This window comes from Candoia aspera, chromosome 7, assembly GCF_035149785.1.
Source record: "Candoia aspera isolate rCanAsp1 chromosome 7, rCanAsp1.hap2, whole genome shotgun sequence".
NCBI classification, from domain to species: domain Eukaryota; kingdom Metazoa; phylum Chordata; class Lepidosauria; order Squamata; family Boidae; genus Candoia; species Candoia aspera.
This window is the reverse complement of record NC_086159.1, coordinates 22,432,742-22,457,467: the sequence shown is the minus strand read 5'-3', so window position 1 is coordinate 22,457,467 and position 24,726 is coordinate 22,432,742. Positions and strand designations below refer to the sequence as shown.

General features: G+C 41.5%; 1 protein-coding gene across 3 annotated transcripts in view; it reads left to right on the top strand.

Moving 5' to 3' along the window:
* WASHC3 (WASH complex subunit 3) overlaps nt 1-14,533 on the top strand; it is a 28,027-nt gene extending 13,494 nt beyond the window's left edge. Inside the window, exons 6-8 of one of the 3 annotated variants that reach the window (XM_063309504.1) lie at nt 5,493-5,557; nt 13,084-13,196; nt 14,310-14,533. In XM_063309504.1, the coding sequence (XP_063165574.1) occupies nt 5,493-5,557; nt 13,084-13,196; nt 14,310-14,338 (207 nt within the window). In that variant the 3' untranslated portion in view covers nt 14,339-14,533. Of the gene's footprint in view, nt 1-5,492; nt 5,558-6,360; nt 7,231-10,242; nt 10,999-13,083; nt 13,197-14,309 lie in introns of those variants that run through there. The other 2 variants (XM_063309505.1, XM_063309506.1) reach the window with 2 other exon arrangements.
* The last annotated feature ends 10,193 nt before the right edge of the window (nt 14,534-24,726 follow it).

The following is a 24,726-nucleotide window of genomic DNA, read 5'->3' as shown; positions in this document are numbered from 1 at the left end:
TGTACAGACTGTACAAGACCTCAACATCCTGACCATAGAATTGCCACGTCCCATAGAAGTTGAGACCATTGACGGCCAGCCCCTCAAGGCAGGGCCGATTAGAAGTTTCACAGAACCTTTGCAACTAACAACGGGAGACCACACTGAGTGGATCCAACTTTATGTTACTGCATCACTTAATGTGCCTATAGTCCTGGGCACACCTTGGCTGAAGATCCACAACCCATTGTTGAACTGGACTATGGGAGCAATCTCCTTCCCAGCTAAGGAATGCCAGCACCACAAGATACAAGCCGCTCTTCTCTCTCCAGCAACCAACGCAGTCACGGAAGCGGGGGGGGGGGTGTCCAGTTGCCAGCCAAGTATGCAGATTTCACAGACGTTTTCAGCGAACAAGAGGCCACAGCACTATCCCCCCATAGGGACTGTGATTGCACCATTGAGTTGATACCAGGAGCCAAGATTCCAGCAAGGAAACAGTATCCCATGTCCCCCAAGGAACTAGCCACCTTAAAAGATTACTTGGATTCTAATCTCCAAAAGGGTTTCATCCGACCATCTACTTCCCCAGCGTCTGCTCCTACCTTCCCGGCAACCCAGGAGGCACCCATGAGAGTGGTGCATGATTTTAGTTCCCTCAATAAAGTCACGGTCAAGGAGAATTACCCACTCCCCCTAATATCTGATCATCTGGATCGCTTACAGAAAGCACACATTTTTACTAGGTTGGACTTCAGGAATGCGTACAATCTGATCCGGATGAAAGAGGGGCATGAATATCTGACTGCCTTCGATACCAGGTTTGGTAAATGTGAGTCCCTTGTTTTGCCCTTTGGCTTGTCTAATGCAGGAGCCATATTTTCCCGATTTATGAATCAAATTTTCTCTGATTTACTAGATAAGTATCTGGTCATTTATCTAGATGACATATTAATATTCTCTGAGGATGCTACAACTCATGTAACCCGTGTACGTAATGTCTTACAAAGACTGAGAGAGAACAAGCTGTTTGCCAAGCTAGAGAAGTGGGCCTTCGATTTAACTGAATTACATTTCCTGGGCTATAGAATATCAACAGAAGGCATATCCATGGATCCTTCAAAGGTCCAGGCAATTCTCTCTTGGCAACCCCCCCGAAATGTGAAAGATGTACAAAGATTCCTAGGATTCTCCAATTTCTACAGGAGATTCATAAATAAATTTAGTGACAGGGCTAAACCCCTCACACAGCTTTTGAAGAAAGGATCAAAATTCATTCAGGGGGAGAGGGAGCAAGCAGCCTTCCAAGAATTTAAGCAGCTCTTTGCATCCCAGCCGCTTTTAAAGCACCCTGATCCCACAAAGCAATTCATAATGCATTCAGATGCTTCAGATTTTGCTATCGTGGCTGTTTTATTGCAATATAATGACAAAGAAGGAAAGACACTGCTCCCTTGTGCATTTTTCTCCTGCACGCTCTCACCAGCAGAGAGAAACTATGATGTTTTTAACGAGTTGCTGGCAATTAAAGCAGCATTTCAAGAGTGGAGGCACTGGCTAGAAGGTGCAACATTTCCTGTGAAAGTTTGCACGGATCACAAGAATTTACAGCTTCTACAAAACACCAGATCCCTCACCCCATGCCAAATCCGATGGAGCCAGTTTTTCTTCTGTTTCAATTTTGTTATTTCTTATGTTCCCGGGCGCAGAACTGTTTGGCAGATGCCCTGTCTCGATCCATTCAGGCAACTCCCGCTACTCACCAGGAGGTACAGGCTACTATATTACAACCTCACAACTTTCAGCAGTCTATGAGGGGGAACCAGACAGAGATTTTAGCAGCAGGCAAACAAGCAGAGGACCTATTTACAAGAGTCAGAGCTCAGCAGCAACAGGACCCGTATGCCAGGGCTGGGATGGATGACCTCCAGAGGGGCCCACAAGACACTGCCTCCCCATTTAATGTGGAGGCAGGAATCCTCTGGCATAGTGGGCGATTATACATTCCCCCCTCATTGAGGGAAGAAGTACTGAGACTGCCATGACCATCAAACGGCAGGCCACGGAGGTGTTTTCAAAACTCTCCATAGAGCTCTGAGAGACTACTGGTGGCCTAAGATGACTGCAGACATAAAGGGTTATGTTGCTTCTTGTCATACCTGTAGACAAGACAAGCCTCTCCCAGGGAAGCCCACAGGACTCTTGCAACCCCTACCTACCCCCAGTAGGCCTTGGGATACAATCTCCATGGATTTCATCACTGATTTACCCCCAGTCCAGGGGCTGACTTCCATACTAGTGGTGGTGGACCTTTTCACTAAAATGGCGCATTTTATTCCTTGCAAGGGCCTCCCATCTTTGCAAGCCACAGTGCAGTTGTTTATGGACCATGTTTTTCAGTATAGAGGCATGATAAATCACTTGGTGAGTGACAGAGGCCCTCAGTTCACTTCCAGGTTCTGGAGGGCCCTTTTCCAGTCATTAGGGGTCCAGATCCACCGATCAGCATCGCATCATCCGGCTAGTAATGGGCAAGCTGAGAAAATTAACCAATGGTTATAGCAGTATCTCAGGTGTTACACCACTTATCAGCAAGACAATTGGCCAGCCCTGCTCCCCATGGCAGAATTTACTTATAACAACTCTGTGCAATCCTCTACCAAGATGTCTCCCTTCCAAGCATTCTACGGGGTTAACCCTCGGGTGTTGCCCACGTCGTCCCAACAGGGAGCTGTTCCAGCCGCGGCTGATTTTCTTAAAGAGCAACAAGCCGCACGGGAGTTGTTAAAGGAGCAGCTGAACAGGGCAAAGAGCGCTTACAAGAGAGCTGCAGATGCTCACAGACAAGAGGGGCCAGCGATTGCAGTAGGAGACAAAGTGTGGCTCTCTACCAAGTTTTTGACCTCTACCAGGCCCTCCAAGAAGTTGGACTCTAAGTTTGTGGGCCCTTTCACTGTGGTACAGCAGATAAATCCAGTGGCTTATTGCTTAAAGCTGCCAGCATCCATGAAAATCCATCCAATCTTTCACAGAGCCTTGCTAGCCAAAGACCCTCCCCCAAGTACCTTACGATCTCAAATGCCCCCCCCACCTCCAGTAATTGTGGAGGGGGAGGAGGAATACGAAGTCGAGGAAATTCTGGACTCTAGGAGGGGAAGGGGCATCCAATATTTAATACACTGGAGAGGGTACCCTGAGGAAGAGCGCACGTGGGAAAATGCCAGAGATGTGCATGCACCAGCACTGGTTCAACGATTCCATCAGCTTTTCCCTCACAAACCCAAGCCTCGCACTCTACCAGAGATTCCTCACTTGACTGAGCAAGCAGAGGAATCCCAAGCAGAGAAGTTCGTAAGTTGGCAACCTCCACCCCCCCCCCCAGAGGCTCTGAGGCCAGAGAGAGAGGAGGAGGGGGAGCTGCAGCCCTCCACCTCCGGCTTGCATTTCCCAAGGGGGAGGGGGGAAGAATCTTCTAATCATATAGCTATTTTCCAGCAGCAGCCACCTGGGCCAGAAGTGTTATCAGACCTGGAGAGCAGCACTGATTTGTCCTTGGAGGAGTTTTCCTTTGAAGAATTTCCATCGTTGCCCAGTTCCCATGGGAGCTTGGAGGGGGAGATGGATTCTCATGAGACTCTGAAGGGAGGAAGGAACTATGGAAGGGAGGGGGCTGAAATGGAATGTGAATCTGGAGGGGAGGGTGATGTCATGAGTACTGATGGTGAGCAGGAGGGGGCCCCTATCCAGGGGGGAAAACGCATGCGTAGTACTGGGGAGTTAAGCAGCCATTCAAAGAGACACAGGTCAGACCCGCCTTAACTTTGGGGTTTATCTGTCTGGGTTTTTCCCACGCTTCTTCAGTTTGTTAGGATTTTCTGTCTAATGTAGCACTAATAAAACACTGGAGACCTATTCCTTGCCTCAGAGTGGTTCCTGACTGTTAGGACAAGCAGAGAATTTTGACTTCATATTGTTCCCAGGTGTCCTACTGAAAAAATATGAAAGGAGAATGTTTAGCGGTTAATGGTCCACAAATGTTGAGAGAATTTGCAGTGGAAAAGCCTTTTTCCCTTCAGATGCATAACTGGCTAGAGTAAACCATTGTAAAGAGTCAATATTAAAATCTGGATGTTGTGCTGCTAGAATTCAGATAGGTCTTTCTGAGTGAAGCATCCTTTCTTAAGAGACTGTTAACAAAGCTAAATAAAAATAGTTTATCAAAATTCCTTTCAGATAAAATATATACTGCAAGATTGGTGAAGGTCATTACTGAGAATAGTTGAACATTATATACTATCATTGATGTAGGTTATATCTTTGTGTTCAGCTGGTAGAGTTTACCCTAGCAATATGATAGGGTACTGGTATGCCTAACCTTCATATAAATACAAACACAAGGACGGTCTAGACCAACATCTAAATTTATGATTTCATGAGAAGCTGGAGTTTTTTCCTACCAAGTGCAGCTAGCCAACTGTATTGGAACGGATAGTTCCACTATCTGTCTCCTAGTACAAGTGCATTTCAGCTATGGAACACAATAGGATTATTCTATCACGTTACGTCTGCCTGGAATCTTGCTACTGCTACCATTTTCTTACACAATCACACTGGCTCCAGTGGTGGCATGGCTTCTATTGTATGTCACATCAGTTGGAAAATGAAGTTGTACTTCTTAAAATAGTGCTTTTGCACTGTGTTTCAGGGTGAAATAAGCGGTGCTGTTCATTTGCTGTAAATGTGTCTTAGATAAATAAGAATATTGCTTCTTGATGCTTGGGAACACAAGTGGACTTTTGTATTCTGATTTGTATTGTGCAACTAGAATGATGGACTAAGTGACCCTTTCATCTGATCCAGCTTGGTTACTTTCATACCTTTAAGACCATTCAAAAGATTGAAATGTTGGTAGGATCTTGGGAGGAAATTGGCTTGAATTTTGGTCTGTTACTGACTTATTTGCAGTGTGTCCATTTCGTATTTTCCTTGCTACATTAGCTGTTTGTTTCCCTTGGCTTCACTTCTGTGATCATCTGGCCAACATCCAGCTGCTTTTACAGTGATACTTAATTGGCCCACATCATGCACCAGATAGAAGAAGTGCCTGAAAAGCGGTACTGAGCTTCTTGCATTTATTTTGGGGATTAAAGAAAGATTTACTTGTGTGTATCCAATATCTATCATACTGGGATTTTTTTTAAAATTAAAGGCAAGTCCTTGTTGATGATCCTGGAGTAAACTATAATTGTTTAGAAATGGAAAAGTATCTCCCTTCTTGTTGCATGGCTGCCTTCCCTAACTGGTGCCCTCCATCATAGCTGCCATCAACCCCTAGCAGCATAAGCACCAGGTTGGAGAAGGCTGCCTGTAAATCAATCAAAGTAAAATTTGTCATCAGTAATCAAAGTAATTGTCTCCATTCAGGGCCTCTTTCTTAAAGTTGTTATTGGTTCTTATGTTTGGGGTACAGCTCCTATGTTTTGGGCTTTTCACAGTCTTTTTCTTCTCCATAGGGTGTTCCTGTTATGGCAATAAGAAACAAAATGATTTCTGAAGGATTAAACCCAGATCTTCTTGAGTAAGCAGCAATATCTGTTTTGCTTAAACATTATTTATATGGAACCTAGATGGAGTTGATATTTGCATGTATTTTCCCAGTTCCCAAGATTTATCCTGAGATATGTGGTCCTCAGCAGAACAAAAGTTGTACAGTTGTGCCCAACTGGTTGAGAAATATAGTCTTGAATTATGTGGAAATAGGCATGGTAGTTTGAATTTATGAAGTGTCCTTGGAATGCTCAGTAAGCCTGACAAGAGCTCTATGAAATCAACCAATGTTATCTCCTTATTGCAGAATGGTGGAATCAACTGAAAGTTGATCTAAACTAAGCAAGATGTGAACTTAGAACTTTCCAACTTGGTTACTTAAGCCATTTCACAATACCAGTTATCTAGCCTTCCTGGATTTTACATCCAAAGAGAAAACTTTTATATAATACTTTCCTCCAAAGTATCCCCTACTCTCTATGACATACCTATAGTACACATACATCTCTTGCCTACCTAGCATTTTATTGATTAATTTCATATAGTTGATGATTGTAGGTAGATGGTGACCAGATTCACACAATATGCTAAACCATAATGTTATTTGTTTGGCTTTAGATGCGTTTGCTTTTTGAAATCCATTCATTGTCATGCGCAATTACATTTATAATGTAATTTATAAGTATGACTTAATGTACTATATGAGCCCAGCTGTTAATCCAGTTTCTCAGGTCCAGAAGTCATTTTTGCAGCTATATAAAGCCACTCTTCTAGGTTCTGAATGCCTGAAGACAAAAGTTCAGAGCGTTGAGATTTCTTGCCTTTCTGTTTCAGAACACCAGATGCTTCAGTGCCTGCATGGGGAGATGAGACAAATGCAGGAGAAAGTTCTGATAGTGAATCTTCATTTAGTGACTGATGGTGTTGGCCTTGCAGGAGAATGTTTAACTTTTCCTTAAAAGCATTGTCTAGTCTCTCTCTGTACAAATTTTATATGATTTCCTGAATTTCTTGAGCCATATGAAGTATTCTTTAAAAGCAGAAGCTTTGCACATTAATATTTGCATCATCATCTGCAGAATTTAGAATGAAAGCCTAGTTAAGTGACACTATCACAGTGTGCTCTTATGTAAGATGTGGGGTAAGTGTTGCTCTAAGGATATTCAGGGTGAAGCTGAAGATGAGAATAGACTCATACCCTTTTTCCAAATGAATTCTGCCACCCTGCTCATTCTTTTGGTAATACATAATCTTGTAAATTTCAAGGATTATTTCCATGTCTCTTCCTGGTAACTGTTCAGAATTCAGTGAATGCTGATCTGTTGTTTCCATGCTGCAGAATTCAAAGCACCACATTCTGGCATTGGGATAGATGCACACATTCTGTTTGTTCCGAAGGGTTGAGAATGGGAACAAGGAGTAGTGACAAGGAAGATTGAGGACAAAAAAGAATGGTGTCTGTCTGAAATGAATGGGCATTATTTCATTCAGGGCAAGCTACTAGATATTGTTATATGGCCCCTCTTGTTTTTTCTTAGAGAATCCAGTTCCAGCCATTTGCAAATACAAAATCTGGATAATAGCAGAATTGTATCTCTGTTACCCTGCTTGGCAAAACATATGTGGTCTTTCATTGATCTCTTGTTTAGAATTTTCTTCCTGAGTATTACAATAAATCCAATACATAAAAGAGCAGTTATAAAATGAATAAATTCTGAATTGCAAAGACTAACAATTTCCTAACTTTTAATGCGATTACAAAGTACTTGTAAATTGAAGGGGTATTATAACTAAATAACCCACAACATTGCCTTGTTTCGAAAGGCAGATACAGAAATGCTGCCATTTACCCACCTGCTGGTTTTTTTTTCAAAACCCGTTAGCTTCCTTATAGAGAAACTTGGTAGAAAATGAATGGAGAGGAGAGATATCCTTCCAGGTATTTTTAAAGAAGAAGAAAAAAGAGCAGTCCCCTTCATGTGTTAAACAATGCCTGTATTTTCAGAGTTTGATCAATTTCATAAGGAATCTTAATCTGACTAAAGACCATTTCATATGATAGACTTTAAGTATTTATCATATTTTTATCACTGCCCATCTCCCCCACGTGGGGGACCCTGGGCGGTTCACAATAAAAACAATTTAAAATTCAATAAAATCATATAAGTATACTGTAAGTGTGCATATATGACCCACATTTCCACAGTGCGCTAAGCCAGAATTTGAGGGAATGCTACCTTATTGTTTAGAAGCAAATATACTTGGTACACCCTGTCTCCAATATTGTGTTGTGCCCTGCTTCTCCCAGTGATAGAAAATAGTTTCAGTTCTGTAATTATCTCTGAGCTGGAAGTCCTAATTAGTCATTAAAAGTATAGTCTGGAGTTTGAAATTTTGTTTGTTTGGGAATCTGGTTGAAATCTATCCTCATTCTTACCCCTCCTAACGCATTTCTGGTTATTGAAGCTTCTTCTGTGAGCAAGAAAAACCAAGAATGAGCTGGTGTGCTGTAACATGCATATGAACAAAAATCCAAAATAGTTTATTATTTTTGTGTTAAAGTGTCTTCGCTGGAACATTTGAAAAAAGCACATTACTATTGTTCCATTCTATCTGTCCTTATTAGAGAGCCGCTGTGAGCTGTGGCTTTTCTACATGCAGTAAAACAAATGTATTGAAATAGCCCTCATACTGTCTGCCCACTTATCTGCCTGAGTTGGTTCGAGGCGTGCTAACATGTCCTGTATATGACAGAAGCCAAGATGGCCGTTATGTAGCAGTATCCAAATTCAAGGAATCTCTGAAGTATCGTCTTCTTGGTCAGCAGAACTGCAGTTGCGGCTGTGAACTGGAATCCTTTGCTACATGGGTTGGGACAAGACATCCCAGGCCATTTAATCTTTGCTGGAACTGCAACCTATTTCAGAAAAGGTTTCAAGCAACAGGTCTAAAGGTGTAAGCTGGGGGTAGGTGTATATAAACTAGTATTATTATTTGAAGTAGTAAATACCTTCAAATTGGTTGATCCTTTTTACCATGCTGCCTAATAACATGCACATTGTATCCGATAGCACATGGAATTTAACTTTGTATTATTTGAAAATAAGCATTTGTAATTAAAATTACGTTTTGTAATCTAAAATGGTGGTTCTATTGCCATACGTCGTTTTTCTTTGGAAATAACAAGCAAATGACTCTGGAAAATCATAATATAATTCTCCATGCTTAATTCATTTGTTTCTGTGTTGCAATCACATTTGTTATATGTTGCTTCTTTTATACTTAGAGAATCACCTTTAAAATGATTTACAGTGTAAATGTAACAAAACCTGTGTGTTTGTGTGTGTGTGCAATATATTATCTTTTAAGGAAATCTTAAGTGAACAAGAACAGCGATCAAAACTCGTTTGGCCATTAAAATATAAAAAATGAGATTTATAGCATGGATTTAGCATGATGTACAAAAGGTTATAAGGGACGCGGTGGCGCTGCGGGTTAAACCGCTGAGCTGTCGATCGGAAGGTCGGCGGTTCGAAACCACGCAGCGGGGTGAACTCCCGTTGCTCGTCCCAGCTCCTGCACACCAAGCAGTTCGAAAACATGCAAATGTGAGTAGATTAATTGGTACCGCTTCGGCGGGAAGGTAACGGCGTTCCGTGAGTCATGCTGGCCACATGACCCGGAAGTGTCCTATGGACAACGCCGGCTCCAAGGCTTTGAAACGGAGATGAGCACCGCCCCCTAGAGTCGGACACGACTGGACTTTACGTCAAGGGAAACCTTTACCTTTACCTAGATCGTATTAAAAGGAAACAAATTGTTCTCCAAGAGTTATCAAATTATTAAAAACTAAGGCAGGATAAAAATTAATTAATTAATATGTAATATAGTAATACATGTGCTTCATTAATACACTAAATCAATGGCAAGGCAATAATTGCATTTAAAAGATAAGCAAGTTCAAATTAAATTTTATTTTTAAAAAAAATCATTTCAGGGCAAAGGCTTTTATTTGGCCTGAATAAGAAAACTAAATTATTGAATGAAAAGCTATGTTTCACTTAGAGGTTAGTGAAAATTTGTAATTTTTTTCCCCGTCCAGTTTCACAGACAGCTTGAAAATCTATCCATGGACTCCAGAGTAAGAACCCCTGCTTTACCTCTGTAGAGCCCCAAACCACTTACAAAGGCTAAGTTCATGCCATACATCTGGTTACTGAATTACCCCATTTCGAGAGTTCACACAATCCATTGAACCGTACGCTAACCAAACAGGACTGTGGCATCGGTTCATACAACATGCTGAGTCACTAAAAAAGACTAAGCTTAACATGTTGCACAACTGTAGCCATTTGAACTTTTACAGACCTGGTTCTGTTTGTATATTACAACCTTACAGCCAAAAAACAAGCAGCCTACAGAAATTCGTACAGAAATCCAAGTTTTAAAAAAGGATCTCTTGGGTATTGTACTGGTTTTCCTAAATAAAATGGGAAAGCCTGATTGTTATACAGAGGAAAGTGTTCCTGCTGAAAATAGCATAGGATTGAATGCCTTAGAAATTGTACCAGGTTACCCCAGGCACTTATAAAATGTCCTGTAAAATAACTTCCTTTGCCTGAAAAAAAGAGCTAGCTGAGAATTAAAGCGACGTATAATCCACCATGATAGTCTGGAGAAGCTGGTATAATTTGTGTGCCTTGGCTCTTTTCACAGCAATGTCATGCCAGCAGTGGAGGAAATGAACATAAACCCAGGCGTCCTGGATTTCACCAGAACTACCCCATTTGCTTTAAACATGCCAATCTTTGCTTGGTATTTTTTATGAAGAAGTGGAGGGTAGAGTTGCCAAAAGTGTTCAGAAGATCCTTTTTGTTTATTGTACTTATTCTCCTCCCAATAGCCAGAGTTTTCTGGAATTGCTTAAAAGCAAACAAAAAATACATACAAACTAATTCATAAGAGAGATTGCCCGAGTAGGGTGAAGCGTCTCCCTGCTATTCAAGAACAAAGCATGAAGGGCAATGTAAATAGAATCATCCACTTGCAAATTATCACATCATGAAGGGAGGAAATAGCTTTTCTGCCAGCGCCTTAAGTAGAAATAAAAGTCCTGCATACAATATTTTTCAGTGCATTAATTTACGCCATTGTTTTAGTACATTATTTATAAAAATTACACTGCACTATTCTTACCTACTTTGGGGACTGAAATTATTTAAAAAGCAAAAATATTACCAGTTCAGTCGTATCTTTCATTCAAGCTGTAACAGGCCAAGATCAATTGAAAGTGGAGATTTTTTTTTTCCTTTCAGCCACCAAAGTTAGTTAATTATAAAGATATTGGGAAGTCATCAGGTTGCTTAAACTGCTTAGCTCAAAGTTAGCACTGGATATTAGCATCTTTCATGGAACCTCTGAATTGTTCAATGAAAGATCAGATGGGATTTTTTTTTTAACCAGCATTACGAACTACTGAAAAAGTGTTTCCCCAAACTGTTGGAATGAGATTGGATGGATTTATATGAAGATTTAAAAATAAAAGATGTTAAGCATATTTTCCCCCAAATATCATGGATTACTTGAGCTACACTGGAATACTTGTGCAAAGCTGCAACAGTTGGCGCAATTTATAAAGAATGTATTTTATACTCTAATGACATTTATGGGAACTTTTAACTGTTCATCCCAGCTCAGACTGGTAAGTTGACGAGTTATATAGAGCCAGAGATCATTCATCATTTTAACATGTGGAGTTTTATAAGGAACATTCAAAACATTTGAACTTTTAACATTCAAAATTTAGTATAAGGAGATTTTTTCCCCCAATTTTAAACCTAAAAGTGTGAATGGTGAATGGCATCCTATTATTTTACAGCACTTCCTTTATAGAATGTCTATGATAAATACACCAGCAGTATAGCAGTTGCAGTCGAGAAATCTCTTGGATTTTTTTCACCAACAAATTTTGGAATTTGATTGCAACAAAAATATAAAACCTGATGTAGTAACTGTAATCATATGGCAGAGCTAAAGTTGTAAAATTCAGAATTAACTGAAGCATTTTGGTGCCTGAGGAGCAAATCCAAATGACTGGCCAACTAGCATGTATATATGTACAGCTAAATAAGTATCTAATCAGCTACAATCCACATTGTAGTTGATTAGATACTTATTTAGTTGTACATATATACATGCTTATGCAAGTTCTTTTTAATGTTGAAAGTGATACATTATGAAAGGTGACTGATTCTATATTTAATTAAACATCCTTGGAGGAAAACAGGGAAATTGTGCTACATTCTGAAGCCACAGTTGTGAAGGTCCTGATCGTCATTTGTACAAGCAGTTTGTTCAGGAAGGGGCTGTCCTAGTACAGTAGTGTTTGTTCCCCAAATGCATTTTTGATAAGGACAACAGCACCTTGATTATGGGTAATCAAAATGTGTCTGTTGTATTGCTTGGTCCGTTAGTTCCTCCTGCATCTCAGAGGAACAAAGAAGTGCTAGTATTTGTGGAACACTTCATGAGGACTTGCATCCAATTTGATTAAACACTTACCACATTGTGTAAGAATCTGACACAATTGTTCCCAATAATAGTCCGACTCATGCATAGGTTGAAATGCAGAATTCAGATTTATTGAAGATGTATACAGAACAAGGCAAAAAGCCACAACTAAAGATTCCTGCCTAAACTACCTAATTAAAAGCAAGCAGGCAAGCAAGCACCCCCTGCTTTACCTTCCTCCCCACTAGCTCCAACAGTCCTGCATGCCAAGCACAGATGCCTTCAGTTGGTATGACCTTGACTCTCATCATTAGCCCAAACAGCATTCTTTCACACTTCTCTTGGGTCCCCCTCCCTTCTGGTGCTTGACACGCATTGGCTTATCATGGCAGATGAACACTGTCAAACAATTCACCAGTCTTGATTGTGAATTCTGACACATTGAGGGATAAGTGGAACTATGATTAGAGGCCTGATGGAGAATCAGGACAGATTACATAAGAGGAGCCTCAGCAAAATTAAGAAAAGTCTCTCCATATTCATAATGTAAGAGAAGTAGCTGCCTTCTACCACCTGGTGGCCTTAGTTATGCTGGCTAGGAAGCCTGGGAGTGAAACAACACATCTAGAGGTCTCAGTTTGTGGAAGTTTATTTTAAAAGCAGATATGAGGAAGCAATGAACTTCTAAATTACTGAACTACAACTCCCAGTTGCCCTATGATGAGGATTGTGGGAAGTTGTAGTTTAGTGACATTTTGAAGGCCATAGGTTCTCCATCCTGGGACAACAGATTGATTTCAGGCCATGGTAATCATCACAGTAAACAGATTCCATTTACCTCCCCCCCCAAAAAAAAATCACTCCAAAACAAGGATAAAGTGTTAAATTTACCTAAAAGTGTGTATGTGTATATGAGAGAGAGAGAGAGAGATTTTTGTCCTGCCACAATCTCATAACTCTTGCTTACAATATCACAATAAAAACAACATAATTAAAACAACATACAATCCCAACTGCAAAAATATAAGAAACTATATCTCGCCACAGGTGGAAGACTGTGGTCAGGAGACATGAGTGCCTGTTGAGTCTAGGCTGCTCATCTTTAATGGGTGTGACATGTCACTCTGTGATGTGGTGGAACAGTGCCCTCAAGAAATACGGTAAGTTGACTCCTTGCTGAGCTTGAATAGACAGAATTCATACTTTGTTCCTGAAAAAGTCTCTCTCATACATCCTTTTTTCTACACTGATGTAACAAGTGAAAATTAATCAATTCCTTTATGATTCAACCACAGGATAGTTAAGACTGTGGACTCAGCCAAAAGCTAATTTTCTGAGTTGTATTGGAGAGGGAGCATTTGTAGTCAGTCTTCCCAAAGAAGCTGGTTTATTCACTTATCCTGTAAAGGATGTGCTTATCAGAGGAAAAAGAACAAGAAACAATCAGGAAGCTCAGATAATGTCTCTCAGACTGTCCTCTTGGCAGTGAAATCAGAACATGGAGACCCAACATTTTACTCAAGCAGGTAACTTACCTTGAATACTTTGTGTAGGGTTGTTGCTTTCTTGTGTTTTTCTTATATTCCTCTTTTCCCAGCGAATTTCTGAAAACCTCATCCAAGTGCAGAGCTGCACTGTTGCATGACTATTCTTTTTTTTTCCAGAATGTTCACAAGGTTTGTTAAGTTCTATTTTTCTGGGTATAATGATCTGAAGTGCCTTCCTTTCTATTTTCTCCTAGAGCTGAGCTAAGAAATCCATGATGGATAGGTTACAAATGGCCTAGCTGGACAGGCTAGAATGTGGCAGGAAATTCCCCATGATTGCCAGCAGCCCATCAAAATTTTCTTTTACTGGAGAACTCCTGAAAGGAAGGGGTGTATCAGTGACCTTTACATTATCAGTGTTGCTTCTCCCAACTCATAACAGGGCAACCCCTTATGCCTCTTCTCTCTGATGGCATCTAGACTAGGCATGGTTCAAATACAATATGCCTTCCCATATACAGGTCTGTCTTTTGCAGAATAGGACCTATGACAGTATATGAGCTAAAAAGTAACATAATATGAATGTTTCAAAGAAAGCTCAACGTCAATTAGGAAACCAAACCAGAAGATAAATGCACAGGCAGGTATATAACTGTGACCAGAATTGGGCTCTTGCTCAAGTGACAGGACTGATCTAGAAGCTAATAGATCAGGGACAGCCAAAAAGTTTGTCAAGAGCATAAGGGGATGCTGTAAGGAGAAAGCAACACTTTTTTTTTTTTACAGATTTCAATTTCATGGTCGTAAGAGGGTAACTGCAAGAGGAGAGACATCTTGTTGAAATTTAGGCGATTTTAAATAATCTGCTGTATCAGAAACAGGCCAAAGTACTACTGTGAGAGAACATCTGTTCCCACTCCAAATTATTTTCACTCATCCTGTTCTCCAACACACACTGTCAGGTTGAGAAACGCTGTATTTGCTTCTCAAGGGCTCTTTCCACCTCTTCCTCTTGTATGCAGTTGACTGTGTTTCATTATTCCCACAACAGACTGGGTGGAGTTCGTTTAACTCTGTGCAGGACTGGGTTAGCCTGGGGCTAAATTTAACCTCCCTGGAGTTAGTTAACTGGGTTGATTAACTGCTTTTTCATGTTCCCACATAATATCCTAACCCCACTATTGGCCCAATTAAGCCTGCTGTTGCCAATGTTATTGTGTCTTCCCACAATCTTGCCAGTCTCCAAGGACAGAGGTGTAGCAGCTGGGTCTTAGAAGTTTGTAAGAATATATATTGTAAGAATATATACTGGTAGAAGCTTTTCTTATATTAAGCCATGCTTAAGAGATGGATGTCCAACCAGCAGCACAAGGGCTAATGCTCAGCTCAATTACAAAACCAAACTGCAGGAGGTAGATTCAGCTACTACAGATATATGTTTCTTTCCTGCAACCAGGTATTACCTACAGTGCCGTCCTGTACAGATTACACTGAGGAATGTGGCCATCAACAGAAAAAAGTTACTGTACTCACCCCAGCTTTTGGCTTTTATAGAACTTTGCTTCATAGAGCAGAAAGAGAGCAGCTAAATCTCAGCTTTGGAATAAGCAAATTTAATTAGTAGATGCCCTTCGTTCAAAAGGCTGCATACATAATAAAGGTCGGTAAAGAAAGCCCACCTACCTATTTGGTATGATTGGCTAAAGAGCTCACTTTTTTTCATAACAAGTATGTTGGATTCTTTGGTTTTTTTGGACAGCAATACTGGGAATATTGCTCAGAAGGAAACACTGAAGAAGGAAGGGCTGCTGAAGCTATTGACTGTCTTTCCAATCTCCTCACCACTGCCAACCACTGACTTTAGGAATGTTCTGAAAGAACCTTGCCAATGAAGTAATAGAAACGATTTGGGGACTGTGAACCAAAGTTAGAACAATCTCAGGAAAATGCTGAAATGTATTACTACTTTCTCCAGTTTATGAAGTAACAGCATCCGTTCTTTGCAATTGTAACAACAGTCAACAACAATTAAAACTGTGTGCCAATCTGATGCAAAGCCAGGAATGCTAATTCCTGTTTTAATGACCAAGTTAATTTTTGAGCCAATCTAAACATAACCCAGTGAGTTTTTCACTTCACAATTTGCCTTCCCATGACCTTGTTCTGGAATATGCTACATTCAGCTGGTCTGTTTAATAGAAGACATCCTGCAGTTTTTCCCAATTCTGAACTACATTAAGTACTCATAGAAGATTTAGGATATTTTGCTGTGGATAAAAGCATCCACTTTTTAAGGCACAGAAAGATTCTGGTTGAATTTGACTTCTAAGATGGAGTCATATAACATGATCAAATATTAGTAGGAGGCATCATCCTAAAGGTTTAGTTGACCAAGATTCACTCTCTTACTCCCTTCTCATCACAAGAATTAGCTGTTGAATCTAAGAGGATATATTTCTGCACTTTGGCACCCCAAAGTGTTTATTGGATGCAGGGGTGGATTACAAAATGTCTTGCTAAAAAAAGAAGTAGCTGAGGGCTGCATTTAACTGTTCAAAGATTTTAGAGCTGGGTTAGGTAGCACAAGGATGCAAGGTGGACAGAGACATATCATGTGGGTGGGCCAGGGACTTCTGTTCCCCGCCCCCCTTATTTGAGGGATTTTTTTTCTTTTGATTTTAAACTTTGCTAAGCTAGGTGAAGGCTTACACTACAGTTTTGGGGTGTTTCTACTGCACTATGTCAGGAAACTATGCTACTGATTTTCAATAACTGTAGGAACTTGGAGGAAATGGAGGGGGCACAAAAACAAGGAGTTTGAGAACCACTTATGGCCCTGGAGTCCCAGGCCATATAAGAAGGCACATACTATAACTAAGGTCCTACATTACTTAAGGCAGGTTTGAGAGTATACTTGATTTCTTTCTGGGTTTTTAAAAGGACCTGGATGACTTTAAATCTGTCAAGCAATCCAAGATTAAAAAGACCACAAAATGGAGGCACACAAATATGTTGACGACCAAGCAGAAACAGGGCTTTTGAGCAGGATGGCCAAAACCACACACTCATTTTAGTGTGCAATCTATGTTTGCTTTGCCAGGAGAATCTCTGTGAACCAAATATTATGTAACACAGAATGACGACAGTAGAGGCAAAAGAGGTGATTTGCCAATACTGTGCCCCAGTAGGAAAGCATGGAAATATTAAAGAAAAGCATGCAGATTCTCAAGAGAATTAACCCTTGCTCATTGGGGATGGCATCTTCCAGATATGTCTAGGTTTGGTTTGGTTATTTGCTCTGTGAAGTTTTCTCTCATCTGCCTTCTTTAAAACAATGCTAATTCAAGAACTGCATTTGTTTAACAAAAAATAAAATAACCTCAAGTTAACTTCAGAAACACAAGCGAAACCTTATCTCTCTCTGGATCAGTGGAGTCATTTTGAAGCCTTGTGTTTAAATACTTCAGGGCTTTAAAGCAGCCAATCCAGTTTTTTTTTTGGTGCCTTCAGGGTAGAAGAGTGGGTGGGGAGAGCAATAACCCATCTTCCAGAACAAAAAAGCCCACATGAGACTACTCCAAATGATTACAGCTTGTCCTTTTACTTCTTTCTTGTTTGGGACTTCAGAAACCTAAGAGATTAACCAGAGTTTTCCATAAGGGCCAAGTTGAAGCTTTGAAAAAAAAAATGTATTTGCCTTAGCAGCTGTGGCGGGGGATTACTTTGGCCATCCCTGATCAGGCATCTGATCAAAGCAACAGACATTCAGATGAAGAATCCATGTGAGTTTCAGGGGCCAGGTGGTGAATGTGCTTGACTACATTCACAAAAGCCTGTGGTTTTGGATCAGAAGGCCCAGTAAACTTCACAAGTAAATGCTTCAATAGTTCCCCCTACCCATCCACCCACCTTTTTTTTTGCTTTAAAAAGTAGTGTACAGCAGGAGCAAGACCTGCAGGGAAGATACTGTGAGAGGGAAAGTGTGCATTTGTGTGTTTAATTCTCTGTGCCTCCAAATCCCCTTGAACCCACCCTGAAGAATGTGAAGATTTTCTTGAGTCAAACTCAAGCACTGGTGACATTGTGGATTTGTCTAAGTTGTTTTCTTGGTGACAATACTAAAGTGATTTGCCCTTGCTGCCTCCTGGGCCATTTTTGTCAACTGCCAACTCTAGCACTAGTATTTCTTAGTGAGATCCTATCCAAATCTCAGCCAAATCCAACCCTGCTTAGCTTTTCATGTTCAGCCAAGGTCAATTAGGTTTTATCGTGTAAGAGGATTTTGCAAATTAGTTTCTGTGAAAGTAACAGGGAAAGCATTCAGAACCCTTAAAGCAGGGTTTCTCAACCCTTGGCAACTTGAAAACGAGTAGACTTAACTCCCAGAATTCCCTAGTCAGCCATCCTGGCTGGGGAATTCTGGGAGTTGAAGTCCATCTGTCTTCAAGTTGCCAAGGTTGAAAAACACTGCCTTAAAGGGTTAAGCATATCTTGCCTCCCTCCCCCATTTCATTATATCCATAATGAAGAAATAATTAACAGATATGGTTGCAGGATATGCTTAACCATGATTAACTCAGTTAAGTCAATTAACTTTTTTTTTCTCAATTCACATAAAACATTTATCACACAGGCTAGATTCTCACAAGATTCCAAGCTAAAATTTGGTGGCTAATTTGGACTTCAGTGTGTCAGGCCTGGTTTCTAGCATGGTAGTGTTGATGCTGCCACTGCTATTGACATCTTCTTCTCCCTACTGATAGAGGGGATTATGATTAAGATTCTGCGTGCCCAGAAGCGTTTCAAAGCAAAGTACTGCCTTTCAGCAACCTACCTTCTTAATCCCATGAATGCCCCCAGAATCAAGGAGAGGCCCAGTCCTAACCCAGCATGATCACCACTATACCACACTGGTTTGCCCAGATACAGTTGATGAATTTCATGTTCAGGAGAATAAAGTTTAGAATGAAGTACATTATATTGTGTCACTGGATATGGGATTTAAAGAAAAACTGTTTAAAATGAAATAAAATACCCCTATTCCACATGGGTATCGCAAACAAAAATGTGTTTTGTTTGGACTGTGTTCTCTCATGTCAGTTTTTTTCTTGTTTTTTTAATATTATTAGAAGCATTAAAAAAGAGGATTCAATCCATTCTACACCACAAAACCAACACTCTGCATTTGTAGATCCTGCAGTAAGAGAAAAATCAAATAGGAAATTGTTCCTTACATTTAGTCGTTCCAGTCAACTGATACAAATACAATTGAGTGCAACCAATTATGTGTGCAGAGCAATAGAAATCTGCTATCAGCCATAGTGCAGAGAGTGACTTAGAGCCAGTGACTATATCTCAGACCAACTCACAGGCTGGGGAAAATGGAGAAAGTACTTGATGTGTGCACTGTATGCAAGTATACACAAACACACACTGCACAGACTTGTCCAGGCAGTCACCAGGTGTCAAAAATGGCTTGAAGGCATGCATACAGAAATCCCTTTATGTATTACCTTTTGCTCCTATAGAAACGATGGGTTAAAAATGAGATTATGCTGGCAGACATGACACACAGAAATGTCATCTGCTTGGCTGAAAGACAGCAGCCTCCGTTCAGTTTGCCAAGGGGAATTATCCAAGCAAGACTTTTGTTCTGGCACTGAATCTTTGCAGACACCGATTGGGTTCTGTCTCCATAAATAAAGAGCCTAAACCTCAGTCATATTTCCCCTACATTCTCAATTGAACAATTTCTCAATGTTGAAGGAACAATGGTGCCAGGGCGGAAAAATCAACACGTCTTATGTAGGGAGGTGTCAAGCTTGAGTTTATTTTTTAAAAATTGAGGCATTGACAAGTATTGTAGGCACTGGTGGCCCATTAAATAAGGTGGCAATGACTTTTTAGAAAGGTTTAGATCAGTGTTTTCCAAACTTAATTCTTAATTAATTAATTATTTTTAAATTAATTCTGGGAGTTGAAGTCCACGCATCTTAAAGTTGCCAAGTAAAACACTGGTTTAAAGATACTTACTAAAGGCCATGGCGAATGAATAGAATAGCAGCCACCAAAGGGAAAGACAAACCTTTTTGTGGTTTGGAAAGTAAAGAGCAGGGCTGAAAGGACAAAACCCAAAGAATCGGTATCTCAAAGCTAAATACTAGCATCCATGTTTTAAGTAAAAACAAAGATTGATGAGGCAGATCTGGGCAGGATGCCCACATTCTTCAGGATGATAAATTCAAAACAAGCCACAATAGAGACTTAGTACCTGGTGCTTGGGAAGGGAGATGGTAGGGGTTTTAATCTGGAATATAGATATGATGTGAAAAATGGCTTGTCCTTACTTGGACAGAGAGTCACTTTAGTATTCTGTGCTCTGGTCATTTTCATTTAAATTACTGCACTGGGTTATACATGGGGTGGTTCTTGAAGATGGTTTGGAAAGTTCCATCACTAGAAAAGATTGCCTCAAGGCTAACATATATTACCCATTTTGTACAATCTTCACTGCCTCCCGGTTCTGCTCTAATCCCAGATTAGGATACTGGTATTATTCTGTTAATCCCCACCCAGTTGCATCCAGTTTCTAAAGTAAAGCCTCTTCTCAGATGCACCACCTATATCCCCTAACGTCCTTCTCTTCTTGGAATGGGATTCATGCGGATTCTCATGTGATGACTCACCTGGAACTACCACTCAACAGGTGGTAGTTCTTGATTTCCATTTTGGTGTTCTGCAAAGATTTTTCAGTTTTTGTTGTATATTTGATCCTTTCTTTAAAAAATACGTGATGTTGTAAGCCCCCGCTGGGAAAACTTAGTTTTGAAGAGTGGCATACTGATTTTTAAAAGTAGACACTTTATATTTGCAACGTAATGTACATGCAGAGGCTGGCTGGGGAATTCTGGGAGTTGAAGTCCACACATCTTAGAGTTACTGAGGTTGAGAAAAACAGAGCTAGAGTAAATATACCAAACAGGGCCAGGTGTTTCTAAGCAAGGGTGCCCTCAGATACCGGTAGGCTACTAGGAGAGCTGATTGTATTGGGCCTGGCTTTTTAAATCTTGTCTTCTTCATAGTAAATTTTTCTACAGATTTTAAATATAGCTGGGGATACACTTACTATGTGGCTGAAAGTAAAGGCAAGTTACAACTGCTACTTCACAAAAATTGGCTTTTTTACAGCAGAGCAAGATTTGGACTAGAGAAATAGGACAATAATTCTGTTTGAAAGCAAAATTAATTTGTGTAGATTCCAGTTAGCAGCTGCTTTTCCCAAGAAATCCAGGAAAATCAGTCAATTAATCTTGTGGGTGTCTTTCTGATAAAAATTCAAACTGCCCACACATGTATTTTTTTCTCCAGGACACCAAGAACCCTTTTTATTCAAGGACTTGTGACACCAAGCATTATGACTGTAGTCCATTAGTGCCATCTACTGTGCAGTAGGGAAAGCATTAAACATTTAGCAGCTGGGATCTCTACATGTTTCCTCTGAAGCTTTCCTTCTAGGTTCAAATGAACTGTAATCCTAAGGGCCCAGTGATTAGCTTTACCCTGCACTAAACCTTGGTTTGCTTAGCAAACCACACCTGGCTCTGTTCATACAACAGATTAAGCCAAACCCAAATAAAACACATTATGATTTCATATGTTCTGTAAATGGAGACAGTTAAACCTCTCCAGACACACATGCCTAGTACTAGGTAGCATATTTCTTAGAGAGACTTCAATTAATACAGAACTCAGCATCTTTCCAAAAGAACCTGGAGGCCACAGGCCTCTGAGTGAAATAAAATGTGTGGGTGTAAGGATTGCCTACCCTAATAGACTCAGACTCACAAGCAGGAACTTAATGATATCTGATTTATTAAAGAATAGTATGCAAATACAGAGAAACCTGAGAATGAGCAAAAGCGTGCCAAATACAAACTAAAAACCCTCGGCACAAATGTAATCCCTCCCCTCGCCCTGCCGTTGCAAACTCCCCCCCCCCCCAGGTGCTGGTAACCATTTCTGCTGATGTCCTGGGAAAGAAACCTTGAACACACGAGATAACCCAAACACATTCCAATCCAGCTGCCAACATACAACAATCCCACGAGATGGAATCCTCCTCCCCTCCCAGACGAAACACGCATCAGCCAAATGACATGCGAAACGTTACGATGCAGCGGTAACATTGGAACGGTGAACATGACATACCGCCCCCCCCAAAAACGAAATACTAAGGAGCAGGTTTCAGAGGGTAAGCCAGATGAAAGCATCTAACTAACACAGGAGATTGAACATCACGGGCAGACACCCACTCAGGGTGGGGGAAGTGCTTCCAACGAATGAGGTATTGCAGGGAGCCACGATGCCTGCAAGAATCAAGGACCTCCTTCACCTCAAAATGTTGCTGTCCGTCAATCATGATCGGAGCAGGAGGTGGAGGATGCGGGTGCCAATGATCAGAGTGGGTGACAGGCTTGAGCAAGCTGCAATGGAAAACAGGATGCAAACGTTTCAGGTTGTGAGGCAAATCCAGTTTAAATGTGACAGGGTTTACGATGCCCACAATGGAGAAAGGACCCACAAACTTAGGAGCCAACGTTTTGGAGGGCTGTGGGGACTTTATGAACTTGGTGGAAAGGTAGACCTGATCCCCAACTTTAAAATCAGGTTGAAGGGCGTGCCACTTATTGGCATGCAGCTTATAAGTAAACTGGGCATCAGCCAAAGCCTGCTGAATTACCGGCCAGGAATCAGCTAGCTGAGCAGCCCAATCAGAAGGAGAGCAGGGCTGCGTGGGGGGTTGGGGCAATTCAGGGATGGGGACAAAATCCCATCCAAAAATAACATGAAAAGGGGTGTGCCCTGTGCTCTGATGAACGGCATTGTTATAAGCCACCTCAGCAAAAGGTAGCAGATCAACCCAATTATCTTGTTGATAATTGACAAATGCCCTCAAAAACTGCTCCAGGGTTGAATTAAGAACCTCCGTAGATCTGTCAGTCTCCAGATGCGACGCAGTGGACAACGCCTGCTTGGTGCCCACCAGCTTCAAAAATGACCTCCAAAATTGGGAAGTGAACTGTGTCCCACGGTCCGTGACCAAGTGGGAGGGGCTACCGTGGATCCGGTAGATGTGGATTAGAAAAAGGTGGGCCAACTGCTGAGCAGACAGAATAGAAGCACATGGAATGAAATGGGCTTGCTTGGAAAAATAGTCCTTTACCACCCAAATGACAGTTTTTCTCTGACTAGGAGGCAGATCCACAATGAAATCCATAGAAACCTCCTCCCAAGGACAGGAGGGGCTGGCCACCGGCTGCAGCAGCCCGTGTGGTTTCCCCCCTTTCCGTTTTGACATGGCACAAACAGGACATGAAGCAACATAACTTTTTACATCATGTCTTAAGGTGGGCCACCAAAACTGGCGCCGTACCAGGTGCAAGGTTTTGACAAACCCAAAATGACCAGCCACCTTATCATCATGACATCTATTTAAAATTTCCCTTCGCAAATTGTCAGGCACATAGAGGCGGTTTTGCTTCCAAGCTAACCCTTTGTCAAATGTAACATTGTCTCTATTCGCCTGCAACCAAGTATCAGATTTCACCTCTTGTAGAAACTGTTGCTGCAATTGAGAGGGAACTGGAGTCCTCCCCCCAGCCGGTGAAGCTGACGCAGGAGGCAGCTGCGCATGAGTTTGACTGCGTGCGACAGCCTGCAAACCCAATTGGGGTTCTGTCCACACCGTACCCACAATGTCAGGTACCTGGACCGCATCCTGGGGTAGGCGGGAAAGCACATCAGCCCGGAAGTTTTTCTTACCTGGAATGAACTTCAATTTAAAATCAAAGCAACTAAAAAATTGCGCCCAGCGGATCTGTTTAGGACTAAGCTTCCGGGGTGCGCTGAGCACTTCCAAATTTTTATGGTCAGTCCAAACTTCAAAAGGACACTTAGCCCCCTCTAAAAGGTGGCACCATGCCTCCAAAGCCGCCTTGACAGCAAAAGCTTCCTTTTCCCAAACGTGCCACCGCCTTTCCGTCTCGGAAAATTTCCGGGACAGATACGCACACGGCTTCAGGCGGTTGTCAGCATCCACTTGCAGCAAGAGCACTCCAATTGAAAAATCAGAAGCATCCACTTGAACCACAAAGGGTTTAGTGGGATCAGGGTGTTGAAGAATGGGTTCAGCAGTGAACAGGCTTTTGAGTTTGTCGAAAGCCAACTGGCAGTCAGTTGTCCAATTGAGCAATGCCCCCAGGTTCTTTACCTTGCGTGTCTCCCCCAACCCCTTGGTACGTAACAAGTCAGTAAGAGGCAACGCAATTTCTGCGAACCCCTGGATGAATTGGCGGTATTAGTTGGAAAATCCAAGGAAACTTTGGAGCTGCCTACGGGTGTGCGGGCACTCCCACCCCAAAATGGCTTGAATCTTTCGCAGGATCCATCTCAATGCCCTTGTCAGAGATCCTGTACCCCAGGTAGTCAAGCTGAGTCTTATGAAATTCACACTTAGAAAGCTTAGCATAGAGCTCAGCCTTTCTCAGTTTGCTAAGCACCTGTTTCACCAAGCGCTCATGTTCCTCTTCCATTTCAGTATAAATCAAAACATCATCCAAATAGACCAGTACACCCTTGAACAAATGTTCATGTAACACTTCATTGATCAATTGCATGAACACCCCTGGTGCCCCCGCCAACCCAAAAGGCAAAACTTTATACTGAAAAGAACCCAGTGGACAATTGAAAGCAGTCTTCCATTCATCCCCCTCCCGTATGCAGATGTGGAAATAGGCTTCCCGCAAATCCAGCTTAGAGAAGATTTTCCCCTTAGCCAAACGTGCTAACATGTCTTTTATTAACGGCAGAGGATATTTGTTTAATATTGAGACCGCATTCAATCCGCGGTAATCTGTACAAAGTCTCAATGTCCCATCCTTCTTCGCCCAAAACAAGACGGGGGTGCCTTCTGGCGAATTTGCCGGTTCAATAAAACCCCTGGCCAAGTTTTTGTCCACAAACTCCCTCAACGCCGCCAGTTCCTTCTGAGTCATGGCATAAATTTTCAGCTTGGGCAGTTGAGCGTCGGGGACCAACTCCATCGCAGTGTCAGTTTTTCGATGGGGTGGAAGTTGGTCTGCTTCTTTCTCACCAAACACATCCGCAAAGCTTTGGTATTGCTCCGGCAAGCCCTCCAGTGGTG